This window comes from Erythrolamprus reginae, chromosome 11 (genome assembly GCF_031021105.1).
Source record: "Erythrolamprus reginae isolate rEryReg1 chromosome 11, rEryReg1.hap1, whole genome shotgun sequence".
Lineage (NCBI taxonomy): Eukaryota > Metazoa > Chordata > Lepidosauria > Squamata > Dipsadidae > Erythrolamprus > Erythrolamprus reginae.
In genome coordinates, this window is record NC_091960.1 from 24340142 (window position 1) to 24353582 (window position 13441).

The following is a 13441-nucleotide window of genomic DNA, read 5'->3' on the forward strand; positions in this document are numbered from 1 at the left end:
TTTTTTTTTTAAATTGAAAATATCCAAAGTATTTGCAATTGAACTTTGCATTAGAGGTTTCCATGAGCTCAGCCATGAATATGTAAATAAATGGGCTCTGAGAGTGCAAGGATGCAGATATAATATGCTAGAAAATTGGCAGCTAATTTGCAAAAAGGCAGTCCTCAACTTACAACCATTTGTATAACTGCCAGTTGGCACTGAAAAGAAGTGATTTGCAACTTTGCACTTATGACCTCTGAAGCATTTCCATGGTCACAAGATCAAAATTGGCAACCGGCATGGATGTTGCAATGATTGCAGCAGCTGTGATCCTGTGATCCCGTTTGCATCCTTCACAGCTGACATCTGACTAGCCAGGTCGACGGGGAAGTCGTACCTGCTTAATGACCACACGATCTGCTGAAAAAATCCAGCGATCCACTTAGCAACGGTGGCAACAAATGTCATAAAAATCAGGTATGGTCCACTTAGTGACCACCTTGCTGAGTAACAGAAATCCTTGTCCTGATTGTGGTTGTATGTTGAGGACTCCCTGTACCTGTTTCCCCTGAGAATCCTAGTCACGCAGGTCTAAGAGAAGCACCTGCGTGGAGCAGAGACAAACACACCAACACCCACCCATAGAGTGGGTCTAGCCGGTGCAGAGGTTGGTGATAAATCAACGGCTTGCCACACTACCTGTAGAAGGCCTGATGTTCATGGGAACTTGGGAGGGGGGATTTAGCGAGGGAGCAAAGCATTATTTTGAGAAGTTCAAGGCCATTGTATGTCCACCACCTGGGCGGAAGCAGAAGGAGGAGTTGCCATGCTGGCACAACCTATGTGAGCAACGTGACAAGGGTTTTTTTTGGGGGGGGGGCAAGACATGTGAACTTTCAACTGGGTGGCAAGCTCAGATTCGGGTTCCCCAGTGGAGGTGCTAGGATGACTCTGGAAATAAATTGGACCTTTGAGGAATGCCTTGACTTGGACTCTGATTTAAATTTGGATGGAACCTGGAACCTTAACACTTGTGGGTCAAGTTGCCATTTCTTGAAATTCCTGAATTCTGGTGCTAAAAGGGACCAGCTGTCTGAGATACTCCGGTGTTTCCCCGAAAATAAGACCCTGCCTTATAGTTTTTTCGAACCCTGAAATAAGTGTTTGGCTTTATTGCCATGCACTCAAAAGCCCGATTGGGCTTATTATCAGGGGAGGTCTTATTTGGGGGGAAACAGGGTAGCGCACATGGTTTATGCCTGGAGATGTTCAGAAGAAGGAATAGTGGGGAGACAAGTAATGTCATTGTCAATGTCAACTCCCAAATACCTTTTATCACTCAAATACCTTTTATCACCAAATACCTTTTTTCAGGTTTTCAGAGTGCACGCACCTCAGCACATGGGCACATCCTCCCATCAATGCGCTTTATGTGTTGGTCATGACCTTTAAAGCCCTACATGGCTTTGGACCAGACTACCTCCGGAACCGCCTGCTACCGCACGAATCCCAGCGACCGATAAGGTCCCACAGAGTGGGCCTTCTCCGGGTCCCGTTGACTAAACAATGTCGTTTGGCGGGCCCCAGGGGAAGAGCCTTCTCTGTGGCGGCCCCGGCCCTCTGGAATCAACTCCCCCCGGAGATTAGAATTGCCCCCACCCTCCCTGTCTTTCGTAAACTACTCAAGACTCATTTATACCGCCAGGCAGGGGGGAGTTGAGATATTCCTCCCCCCTAGGCCATTACAAGTTATGCATGGTGTGTCTGTGTGTATGTTTGGTTTTATAATAAGGGTTTTTAGTTGTTTTATTATTGGATTGTCACATGCTGTTTTTATCATTGTTGTTAGCCGCCCCGAGTCTACGGAGAGGGGTGGCATACAAATCCAATTATTATTAATTAATTATTTATTCACACAGGAGCCTTCCCTGTGTGCATGGAAGTGGGAGCTAATAGGATAGCATAGAGCCGGGACAGGTGGGCAGCACCACCCATGATTTCTGCTACTGGTCTGAATCGGCTAAATACCACCTCCACTTTTTATCAATTGAGTGTTGCAGTTTTGTGCCTAGTCTTTCTACCTAAATCAAAGATAGGAAATTCCCATTCAGTTCCCAAACCTATTTCTGATGTCTTCCAGGGCAGCCCAAAAATCACACTACTACCTTTGGGCAGCAAATATTATACAAAGGGCAGGAATCGTTTCCTTTATGCGTTTGTCTCTCCATTGCAGCCTGATTCTGTATTTCTCAACCTCCGCAACTTTAAGACGTGTGGACTTCAACTCCCAGAATTCCTCAGCCAGCTTAGAATTCTGGGAGTTGAAGTCATCCACGCCTCTTAAAGTCGATAAGGGTGAGAAACTCAGGCCTAATGGTTTCCACGTACCCCCAGGAAAGTAACAACAAAAAAAGGCAACACCTTCCAGATCTCCTGTGGAATTTCCACAATGAACTGGGTTCCTTGGCTACAAGAGGTTTAGTTCATGATGCAAGGACTCGCAATTGTCCACCTATTTTTTTTGCAAGCCAGAAGGGGACCTTCCGAAGGCGGTCTCCTCTCCTTCTGGCGTGGGACAGATCACAGCGCCCTGCCTTGCTCCACTCTGAAATCCACTGGGCGGATCATCATGGTGCTTCCTTTCAGGCTGTGTCCAGGCCCTTTCCAGTAATGCCACTTCATGCCGTTGTATCTGATTGTGGCAGGATTGGGAGGGTAATAGATGCCATTCAGGTTAGAAGGTCCACAAGCATCAAACCACCAACCTGGAGGAGGCAGAGAAAGGGGGCGGGAGGAGGAGGAAAGGAAAAAAAAATGAAGAATTACTGTATTTTTCAAACTATAAGATGCAACAGTATATAAGACGCACCAAGATTTCAAAGAGGTAAGTAAGAAGAAAAAGGTTTTGTCCTCACCAGCTGCCAGGAGAACTCTGCAGGCCTCCCAAACCCCCTGTAAGCCTGGGGGAGATGTCTTAGTTCCCCCATGCCTGGCGATATAGGTGGGTCTTGAGTAACTTGCGAAAGACAAGGAGGCTGGGAGCCGTTCTAATCTCCGGGGGGAGTTGATTCCAGAGGGCCGGGGCCGCCACAGAAAAGGCTCTTCCCCTGGGGCCCGCCAAATGACATTGTTTGGTCGACGGGACCCGGAGAAGGCCAACTCTGTGGGACCTTATCGGCCGCTGGGATTCGTGCGATAGAAGGCAGTTCCGGAGGTATTCTGGTCCAATGCCATGTAGGGCTTTAAAGCATCGTATACGTGTGGCTCTTAAGGAGATTCTACACTTTTCAGGGCTTGTCCCATTTAATGCTCCCGAAAGTTCTTTGAATTCAGGGTCAATTCAAGGGGGGGAGGGAGCACATGTATCAGAAGCCAAGATGCTGCCTGCAACTAGACAAATTATGTCCTGCTTTGCAGAGCTGATGTTGATATCTCTTTTTTTTTTACCAATGCCCCTGCTAGGCTACTTCTGAGAATGATGGACCTGCAGAAGGAGGGTGTCCCGCTCTCCCCTCATTACCTCCACCTGCCATCTGGGCGCACTTGCACGCGCATCGGTCGTTGTCGGCGTCCTTGGTGCTGAAGTCGGTTCCCGAAGGGCTGAGGCTGCTGGTGCGTCCAGCCGTACCACTGTATCTCCTTGCATAAAGTCTGCCGAAGCGAGAACCAAGAAGCCGCCATCAACAGAAATTCACAATTTGAGTCTCCTCTCGGAGCCAAAACATGACTTACAGTATACCGTATATACTCGAGTATAAGCCGAGTTTTTCAGCCCCAAAAATGGGCTGAAAAACCCGACCTCGGCTTATACTCGGGTCACCACAAGAGGGCGCCGGATCACCACAAGAGGGTGCACCGCGGGAGCCTGTCAGACATTGCTGGCTTGGGCGGGTGTGGGAAAGGGCAAAGTGCGGTGGCAAAGGGCGCTCCAACCGAAGCGGCTGTGGCAAGAGTGGGGCAGTTGCCTCCTCCCCAGCTCTAGCAAAGACGCCAGCCCTTTGCCTTTGCTCTTAGAGCTGGAGCTTCAGTCTTCTTGCAGGTGCCTTCCCTTCCCTGGCTCCGGCAAAGGCGCCAGCCAACTGCTCCGATGGCGTGCGAGAGTGGGAAAAGGCGATGGTGAGGTCGGGGGGTGGATTCCTGCTTCACGAGTCCCCCCCCCACCTTGCCGGCTTCCCCTCGCCTTTTTCCCCTCGCACGCCATCGGGGCAGTCGCGGGGAAGAAGAGAGAGAGGGTGCAGCCCCACTCGGAACCGCGGCTGGCGGCGGCGGAGGAAGGCTCTCTTTCGCCCAGCGCTGCTTTGGAAGGCGCGACGGGAAAGCGCTCCGGCGTTGTCCGGGCTTCTCCCGCCACGCGCAGCCCAGCAGCGGCGGAGGAAGGCGAATGCGGTTTGGAAGCTGGGAGGGGGGCGGAAGCTTGCCACCAGGCTCGGCTGGGGGGGGCTTGGCTTCTACGTGGGGGGGGGCGGGTCCGGCTCCCGCCGCTGACGCGCCCCTCTGACGCACCAGACCTCTTGTCTGCCCGGCCCGAGGCACGAAATCGCTGCTTATGCCAGGCGGCATTGCTTGTGTTCCAGGCGAGCCGCCCGGCATAAACAGCGGTTTCGTGCCTCGGGCCGGGCAGACAAGAGGTCTGGCGCTCCCACGGGGAAGCCGCCAAACGCCGTCAGAGGGGCGCGTCAGCGGCGGGAGCCGGACCCGGCCGCCGGCCCCCCCCACGTAGAAGCCAAGCCCCCCCCAGCCGAGCCTGGTGGCAAGCTCGCCCCCAACTCCCAGAGATCGAGCGCACGAAGAGGCATCTCTCGCCTTCTGCCGCGGCGGAGGAAGGCGAATGCGGCTTGGAAGCTCTTCTGCCCCCCTCCCAGCTTCCAAGCCGCATTCGCCTTCCTCCGCCACGGCAGAAGGCGAGAGATGCCTCTTCGTGCGCTCGATCTCCGGGGGTTGGGGGCGAGCTTGCCACCAGGCTCGGCTGGGGGGGGCTTGGCTTCTACGTCGGGGGGGGGGGGCGGCCGGGTCCCGCCGTTGACGCACCCCTCTGACGCGCCAGACCTCTTGTCTGCCCGGCCCGAGGCACGAAATCGCTGCTTATGCCAGGCGGCATTGCTTGTGTTCCAGGCGAGCCGCCTGGCATAAGCAGCGATTTCGTGCCTCGGGCCGGGCAGACAAGAGGTCTGGCGCTCCCACGGGGAAAAGACGGCGGCTTAAGCCCTTCCCTGTGCTCCGGAAGCCGCTGACGCGCCCCTCTGACGGCATTGAAAAGGCGCGATGCCGGAGAAGCGAGCGATCCGGGAATCCAGGACAGTTTTGCGCGAAAACGGCAGCAGGGAAAAATCAGCCGGGCTAACGGCCGCGGCTCAAAAAAGGTTGGGAAACACTGAGATAGAGAGAAAGTGAGAAAGAGAGAGTGAGAGAAAGAGGGGGAGAGAAAGAGAAAGAGGGATAGAAAGAGAGAGAGAGTGAGAGATGCTCAGTGAGCCTTTCTTTGAAGTTGCCTTTCTTTCTTTCTTTCTTGCTCTTTTTCTTTCTCTCTTTTACCTTCCCTTCCTCTATTTCTTCTTTTCTTTCTCCTTCCCACCTTCTTCCCTCCCTCCCTTCCCTCATTCCTCTCTTACTCTCCCCTTTCATAGGTTTCCTTGCTTCCTTCCTCTGTTCCTGTCCCTTCCCCCTTTCTTGCTTTCTTGCTTTCTTGCTTGCTCTTTTTCTTTCTCTCTTTTACCTTCCCTTCCTCTATTTCTTCTTTTCTTTCTCCTTCCCACCTTCTTCCCTCCCTCCCTCCCTTCACTCATTCCTCTCTTACTCTCCCCTTTCATAGGTTTCCTTGCTTCCTTCCTCTGTTCCTGTCCCTTCCCCCTTTCTTTCTTTCTTTCTTTCTTTCTTTCTTTCTTTCTTTCTTTCTTGCTCTTTTTCTTTCTCTCTTTTACCTTCCCTTCCTCTATTTCTTCTTTTCTTTCTCCTTCCCACCTTCTTCCCTCCCTCCCTTCACTCATTCCTCTCTTACTCTCCCCTTTCATAGGTTTCCTTGCTTCCTTCCTCTGTTCCTGTCCCTTCCCCCTTTCTTGCTTTCTTGCTTGCTCTTTTTCTTTCTCTCTTTTACCTTCCCTTCCTCTATTTCTTCTTTTCTTTCTCCTTCCCACCTTCTTCCCTCCCTCCCTCCCTTCACTCATTCCTCTCTTACTCTCCCCTTTCATAGGTTTCCTTGCTTCCTTCCTCTGTTCCTGTCCCTTCCCCCTTTCTTGCTTTCTTGCTTTCTTGCTTGCTCTTTTTCTTTCTCTCTTTTACCTTCCCTTCCTCTATTTCTTCTTCTCTTTCTCCTTCCCACCTTCTTCCCTCCCTCCCTCCCTTCACTCATTCCTCTCTTACTCTCCCCTTTCATAAGTTTCCTTGCTTCCTTCCTCTGTTCCTGTCCCTTCCCTCTTTCCTTCCTTCCTTCCCACCCTCCGTCCATTCATTCACCCATTCATCTCTTGATCGCTTAAAGCTAGTTTACTGGTTTTCTTTAAAATAAATATTCTAAAACATGTCTCAATTAATGTAATTTTATTGGTTTCTATTTTTATAAGTTACCAGTAGCCACTGCATTTTCTAACCTCGGCTTATACTCGGGTCAATAAGTTTTCACAGTTTTTGTGGCAAAAATTGGTGCCTCGGCTTATACTCGGGTCGGCTTATACTCGAGTATATACGGTAATCTTTCATTTGCAACATCCCTGTTAGGACTCTGTCCATAACTTTTGGGTTGGCAATATATTGGCTGCAGGTGTTGCAGACTGCCATAAGAGGGAGCTAGAGTTTATAGCTTATTTCTCTGAGTCACCCTGTCTGTTTCTCTTTGTCTGGCTACTCACTGTTAGGTATGCTCTGCATTTTCTCTACAATCTCTCTGCATTGTAGTCATGTATTTTAGCTAAAATGTGTTTAGGCTTGAGATCTTTCTTTGCTGATTATGACAAAGACAACTAGTAAGAAAGAGTATGTACTTGGTAATATTTGGATTGTTATTCTGACTTATTATGTGTATGACTTTTGATTGTTTATCTGAATATGTTATTTCTCAGAGTAAAGTTTAACTCAGGTTAGTATATTTGTGTGTGGTTGAGTAGTTATTCACAACTATTCTCAATCATTTCTGTGTGTGCACCACCTTGCTAAACTAGGATTACTCTGCTCATACATTAACAGGTGTTCTGCCTGGCTATTGAAATTATTTTATTTATTTATTTTGTTTTATTTATTAGATTTGTATGCCACCCCTCTACGAAGACTCGGGGCGGCTCACAACAGCAATAAAAATAATATAGCAGTGGAACAAATCTAATATTAAAAAACATATGAAATCCTATCATTATTTTAAAAACCAAACAGCACATTCATATCAAACATAAAACAAAGTATAAAAAAGCCTGGGGGAAAGGTGTCTCAACTCCCCCATGCCTGGCGGTATAAGTGAGTCTTGAGTAGTTTACAAAAGACAGGAAGGGTGAGGGCAGTTCTAATCTCTGGGGGGAGTTGGTTCCAGAGGGCCAGGGCTGCCACAGAGAAGGCTCTTCCCCTGGAGCCCGCCAAACAACATTGTTTAGTTGACGGCACCCGGAGAAGGCCAACTCTGTGGGACCTTATCGGACGCTGGGATTCGTGCGGTAGTCCAGAATTAAGTGAAACACACGACAGGAGGGCAGTTGAATCAAGAAAGTCTCTTTTATGCACAAAGGCTAGACACCTACTTGAATGCAAGACCAATTACTGTTTTACGAGTCCCAAAAGGTTACAGTTATTCACACAAAAGTTCACCTGACACGCTTAGGCTTGTGCCAGAGCCAAGGAGTGATTTATGAGTCAATAAAGACAGAGTTCCACACTCTGGAACCAATCACAATACCAGGGAGCAAGAAAGCTGCCCTCTTAGATGGACTCTTTTAAAAGGAGGGGCTTAGCCCAGTGGTGGGTTTCACTTATTGTTGCTATGGGCTTGGGAACGGGGTTGCGGGAGTGCTTTGCATGTGGACAATACTTCTGCAGATGCGTAGAACCCTCTGCGCATGCACAGAGTGTTTTTGATTATGTCCGGGTGGGTGGGTGGAGCCTCCTGCTGCCACTACCACTTTGCCTGAACCGGTAGCAACCCACCACTGGCTTAGCCTGACTTAACTTGCGTTTTAATTTCTGCCAGAGTTGTTGGAGTGGTTGCATTTCCTTGCCTGCCGAAAGCCAAAAGAACAGAGATAGGCTGTTCTGCAAGAGGTCAAGTCTAGTTGGAGGGAGATTAGGATTTCATTTTATTTTGGACAATTCCTAGATGAAATCCTGGCTCAAGGAGCTGCTACTGCAATCAACCTGTAAAGTAGTGTTTCTCAACCTTGGCCATTTTAGGATGTGTGAACCTCAAACTCCCAGAATACATACCAGCTGGGGAATTCTGGGAATTGAAGTCCACACATCACAAAGTTTCGAAAGCCGAAAAACACTGCTCTAGAGCAGGGGTCTCCAACCTTGGCAACTTTAAGACTTGTGGACTTCAACTCTCACAATTGCTGGCTGAAGAACTCTGGGAGTTGAAGTCCACAAGTCTTAAAGTTGCCCAAGATTGGAGACCCCTGCTTTACAGTTTTGCTAGGACAACAGCAGAGAAGTGAGTGTGAAGCCTACAGCATTGCGGCCTACAGTCTCAGTTGCTAAAATCCAGATGACCATTAAATGGACACGGGATTCTGGGCTGCTAAAGTCTAGATAACCCCTAGATGACTACAGAAATCTCTTATAAGTTGCCACCTATTCATCATCTGGATTTTTGCAACTCAGGTCAAGCTTGACTCCAAGGGAGATCTTAATGTCTTATAGAATAAGTGGGGATTTTAACATCTCTGGGGGTTATGGAACAGATGAGGTGGGACCCTAATGGTCCCACCTGAGGAACTCCTCGGAGTTGAAGTCCGCAAGTCTTAAAGCTGCCAAGGTTGGAGACTCTGCTCTAGAGAGACAGCCGTTCATTCCCCCCCCTTTTTTTTCTCTCTTGTGCAGTAGGGCTACACCAGCTTTCCCCAACACAACATGCTTCCCCTGGCATGAGAGATTTCAACTGTTCCCAAATCTGAGCCAGCATTGAGGTTGCCAGGTTGGGAAATATTGGTCTGTCTAAGCATGGGAAAATCCATGTTGGTTTCCACCCAGATTAGTTGGTGGAACCACAGTGAGAAGATTGGAATCCAAGCTTCAAAGAACTTCTCAACTATCTGAGTTTGAGGCACACACCCCTGCAGACAGAGAGAAAAAGAGAGAGAGGGAGGGGGAAAGGGAAGGAAGGAGGAGAGGGAGGGAAGGAAGGAGGGACGGAGAGAGAGATAGAAAAGGAGGAGGGAGGAGAGAGGGAGGGAAGGAAGGAGGGAGGGAGAGAGAGAAAGGGAGGAGGGAGGGAGAGAGAGAGAAAGGGAAGAGGGAGGGGGAGAGGGAAGGAATGAGGAGAGGGAGGGAAGGAAGGAGGGAGAGAGAGAGAGAGAAAAGGAGGAGGGAGGGAGGGGGAGAGGGAAGGAAGGAGGGAGGGGGAAAGAGAGAGAAAGGGAGAGAGAGAGAGAGAAGGGGAGGGAGGGGGAGAGGGAAGGAAGGAGGGAGGGAGAGAGAGAAAGGGAGGAGGGAGGGAGAGAGAAAGGGAAGAGGGAGGGGGAGAGGGAGGGAAGGTAGGTGAAACGGAGAGAGAGAGAAAGGGAGGAGGGAGGGAGGGAAAGAGAGAGAGAAAGGGAGGAGGGAGGGGGAGAGGGAGGGAAGGAAGCTGAGAGGGAGGGAGAGAGAGAGAAAGGGAGGAGGGGAGGGGAGGCAGTGGGAGAGGGAAAGAAAGAGGAGAGGGAGGGAAGGAAGGAGGGGAGAGAGAGAGAAAGGGAGGGAGGGAGAGAGAGAGAGAGAGAAATGGAGGGAGGGAGAGAAAGAGAGAAATGGAGGAGGGAGGGAGGGGGAGGGAGGGGGAGAGGGAAGGAAGGAGGAGAGGGAGGGAGGGAAGGAGAGAGAGAGGGGGAGAATGTAGGGGCTGGGAAACAGTGCTCAAAATCAAGAACCCCCATAGGACAGACAAAAAAATCATACAGAGATTTTACATTTGGCCCTAATCTTACGGGATCACCAAATGATCTTCCTACGTGAGAATTGGAGTGCTCTCCTGCTATGACAAAGCAATCCCCAAAATTCTCAGTAGTGGCCTTGGGAAATTTTAGGAGTAAAAGGTCATCCATCTGTTCGGGAAGGATTCCAGCTGAGCCAGAGCTCTTCAAAATTGGCAACTTTAAAGCTGGTGGACTTCAACTCCCAGAATTCTCCAGCCAGCAATTTGGAGTCCCCTGTGCTAAGCAAAGAGACCACAGATGTTCCACGAAAAGCCTCACCGATAGTTCTGCACCTCGGAGCCTACTTGGAAATGCTCAAAGGCAGAATAAGCCTCGTTGTTTTCCCAGTCTTGGAGCAGGATCCGGAGAGAGTAGCGGTTCTGTTGAGTGAGCAAATGGATGAACTGATTGCCCAACCAGTGTTCTCCAGGTGGCGATCCAAAGCCCTGTCAGAAAGCGTGAGAAGACATTGGAAAAGGTCTGGTACAAATCAAGATCACCTGAAGTGTTCATACCACTTTATAAGGCCTCGGTGAGGCCACACTTGGAATACTGCATTCAGTTTTGGCCCCCAAGATGCAAAAAGGATGTGGAGACTCTAGAAAAAGTGCAGAGAAGAGCAACAAAGATGATTAGGGGCTGGAGGCTAAAACATATGAAGAACGGTTGCAGGAACTGGGCATGGCTAGTTTAATGAAAAGAAGGACCAGGGGAGACATGATAGTAGTGTTCCAATATCTCAGCGGTTGCCACAAAGAAGAGGGAGTCAATCTATTCTCCAAAGCACCTGAGGGTAGAACAAGAAGCAATGGGTGGAAACTAAACAAGGAGAGAAGCAGCTTGGAACTAAGGAGAAAATTCCTGACACTTAGAATAATTGATCAGTGGAACGATTGCCTTCAGAAGTTATGAATGCTCCAACACTGGAAGTTTTGAAGAAGATGTTGGAAAACCATTTGTCTGAAGTAGTGTAGGGTTTCCTGCCTAAGCAAGGGGTTGGACTAGAAGACCTCCAAGGTCCCTTCCAACTCTGTTGTTACTATTATTATAAATTATTCATTTGTTTATTTATTTGTTAAATTTATTTGCCACCTACCTACTGCGGGGCTACTCTAGGCAGGTTACAGTAATAAAAAGGAAGAGAAAAAAAAGGAATACAGCAGGGGGAGGGTCCATTTACCTTCCCTACTGGTTCGCATCTCGATGGAAGTGCGCATTTTGCATGCACTTGCTCGCTTTGCTTTTGCATGCCACGATCACGTTACATCACACAAATGACCTTCTGTGCATGCACAGAAGCCTCTGTCCATGCACAGAAGGTTCTTTGCCAGCCAGGGCAACCAGAGAACCGGTTTGGGAGCATGGACAGCCGGCCATCACTTGTTCTGTCCCCGCCAAGAACGTAATGCAACACCCAGTTTGTACACACTTATTTAATTCAAACACCACTACTAATAAACGTTTTAGTAGTGAATATGCACACACCAATCTACAAAAAAGACAAGCAACCAGCTACTAATTAATCTTCATTAATAGCTGGTATCAGTTCAAAGAGTTTTAAAGCCAAGAAGAGCAATTAGATCTTGATATCTTATGTAGCTTCAAAGAATTGGCAAAATGCAGGGGGGATACACTCCAAGACCAGGGAAGTTTTAATACCACTCTACTATGCCCTGGTCAGACCACATCTGGAGTACTGCATTCAGTTCTGGTCACCACACTTCAAAAGAGACATTGAAACTCTGGAGAAGGTGCAGAAAAGAGCAACCAAAATGATTAGGGGACTTGAAACCAAGACTTACGAAGAGAGATTGCGGGAACTGGGCACGGATAGCCTAGAGAAAAGGAGGGCCAGAGGGGACATGAGAGATGTATACAGGTATATGAGGGGTTGCCACAGAGAGGAGGGGGGTCACTCTATTCTCCAGAGCACCAGAGGGCTGGACGAGGAACAACGGCTGGAAGCTGACCAAGGAGAGATTCAACCTAGAAGTAAGGAAGAACTTCCTGACGGTCAGAGCGATCAACCAGTGGAACAACCTGCCTGCAGAGGTTGTGAACTCCCCAACTCTGGACACTTTCAAGAGGAGATTGGACTGCCATTTGGCTGGGGTGCTTTAGGATTCCTGCTCAGGCAGGGGGTTGGACTTGATGACCTGCATGGTCCCTTTCAACTCTAACAATCAATTGATTAATTAATCAATCAATCAATCAATCAAATGCCTAGAGGTAGTCCTTGATAACCAAAACAGCAGCAGAGAAAACAAAGCAGAAGTCTTTCAGACACAGAGCACACTATGATCAGATGGGTTTCTCAAAAGTTGCTCTCTGCAGCTTGTTAGCTGCCTCTACTGTTCTTAGATAGACTAGGGGGAGTGGCCAATTAGCCTCCAATCTTACTCTCGAAGAGACCTCCTCTGGAGTAACCATTCCTGTCTCTTGGCAGCTCTGCGGGCTTTTGCATCAAGAAGAGGAGAGGCCTCTTCTTCCTCATCGCTGCTATGAGGTGCTGGAAGTTCCGAAGGGCCTGGCTGAACTTCTGCCTCTGGCATCGAGTCCTTACCATCCTTCCCACTGTCCAACTCAGGTATCAGTTGCACAGGCCACTGGCACATCACCGAGCCGGTCTCCTCTTGAACAAGGTCTACTATCAGCTGCATGGGTTGCTGGCGAGCCACAACTTCACTTCTGGTTTGGTGAGTGGGTGCAAATTTCTGCCACTGAACTGGTCTGAACTGGCAGCAACCCACCCTTGGAATACAGGTAGCCCTCAACTCAACTCAAGTTCATTTAGTGACCGTTCAAAGTTACAACATTAAAAAAGTGACTTATGGCAATTTTTCACACGACTGTTGCAACACCCCACAGTCATATGATCAAAATTCGGAAACTTGGCAAATGACTCATATTTATGGCCCTGGGGGGCATGTGATCACCTTTTCAACCTTCTTCTGACAAGCAATGCTTCTTGCTCAATCTTCTCCGGGTCATATCATTTTCAATGTGCAAAATGATCAATCCGAATCCAATTCATTCTGAATTTTTCTGTCACGTTGAGAGAGACTTACCATATTTTTCAAAGTATAAGACGCACCTTTCCCACACTAAAATAGGGTGGAAATGTTGGTGCGTCTCATACACCGTTTTTGGCCTCACAAAGCCCCACCCCTGCACCCTATTTTTCACAAAAATGGGATGTGCAGAGAGTTTTGGGGGGGGGCAGCAGAGTGCTCCTAGGGGCTGGGGAAAGGCAAAAAAAATGCCAGTTTTTATGAAAAATGGGCCATTTTTCGTAAAAACAGGAACATTTTTGTCTTCTCACCTAGGAACACTCTAAAGGCTTTCCAAACCCTCTGCATGCCCCATTTTCCCCAAAA

The 13441-nt window shown here is 49.0% G+C and overlaps 1 protein-coding gene across 1 annotated transcript in view; it reads right to left on the reverse strand.

Annotated features, from left to right (window-relative positions):
* Window positions 1-1651: 1651 nt before the first annotated feature.
* The window catches only part of LOC139174046 (angiopoietin-2-like), a 39954-nt gene continuing 28164 nt past the window's right edge, over window positions 1652-13441 (reverse strand). Inside the window, exons 7-9 of the mRNA XM_070764090.1 lie at window positions 10344-10510; window positions 3503-3633; window positions 1652-2747 (exon numbers count right to left, since the gene is read on the reverse strand). Of these exons, the coding sequence (XP_070620191.1) occupies window positions 2563-2747; window positions 3503-3633; window positions 10344-10510 (483 nt within the window). The 3' untranslated portion in view covers window positions 1652-2562. The remainder of the gene's footprint in view (window positions 2748-3502; window positions 3634-10343; window positions 10511-13441) is intronic.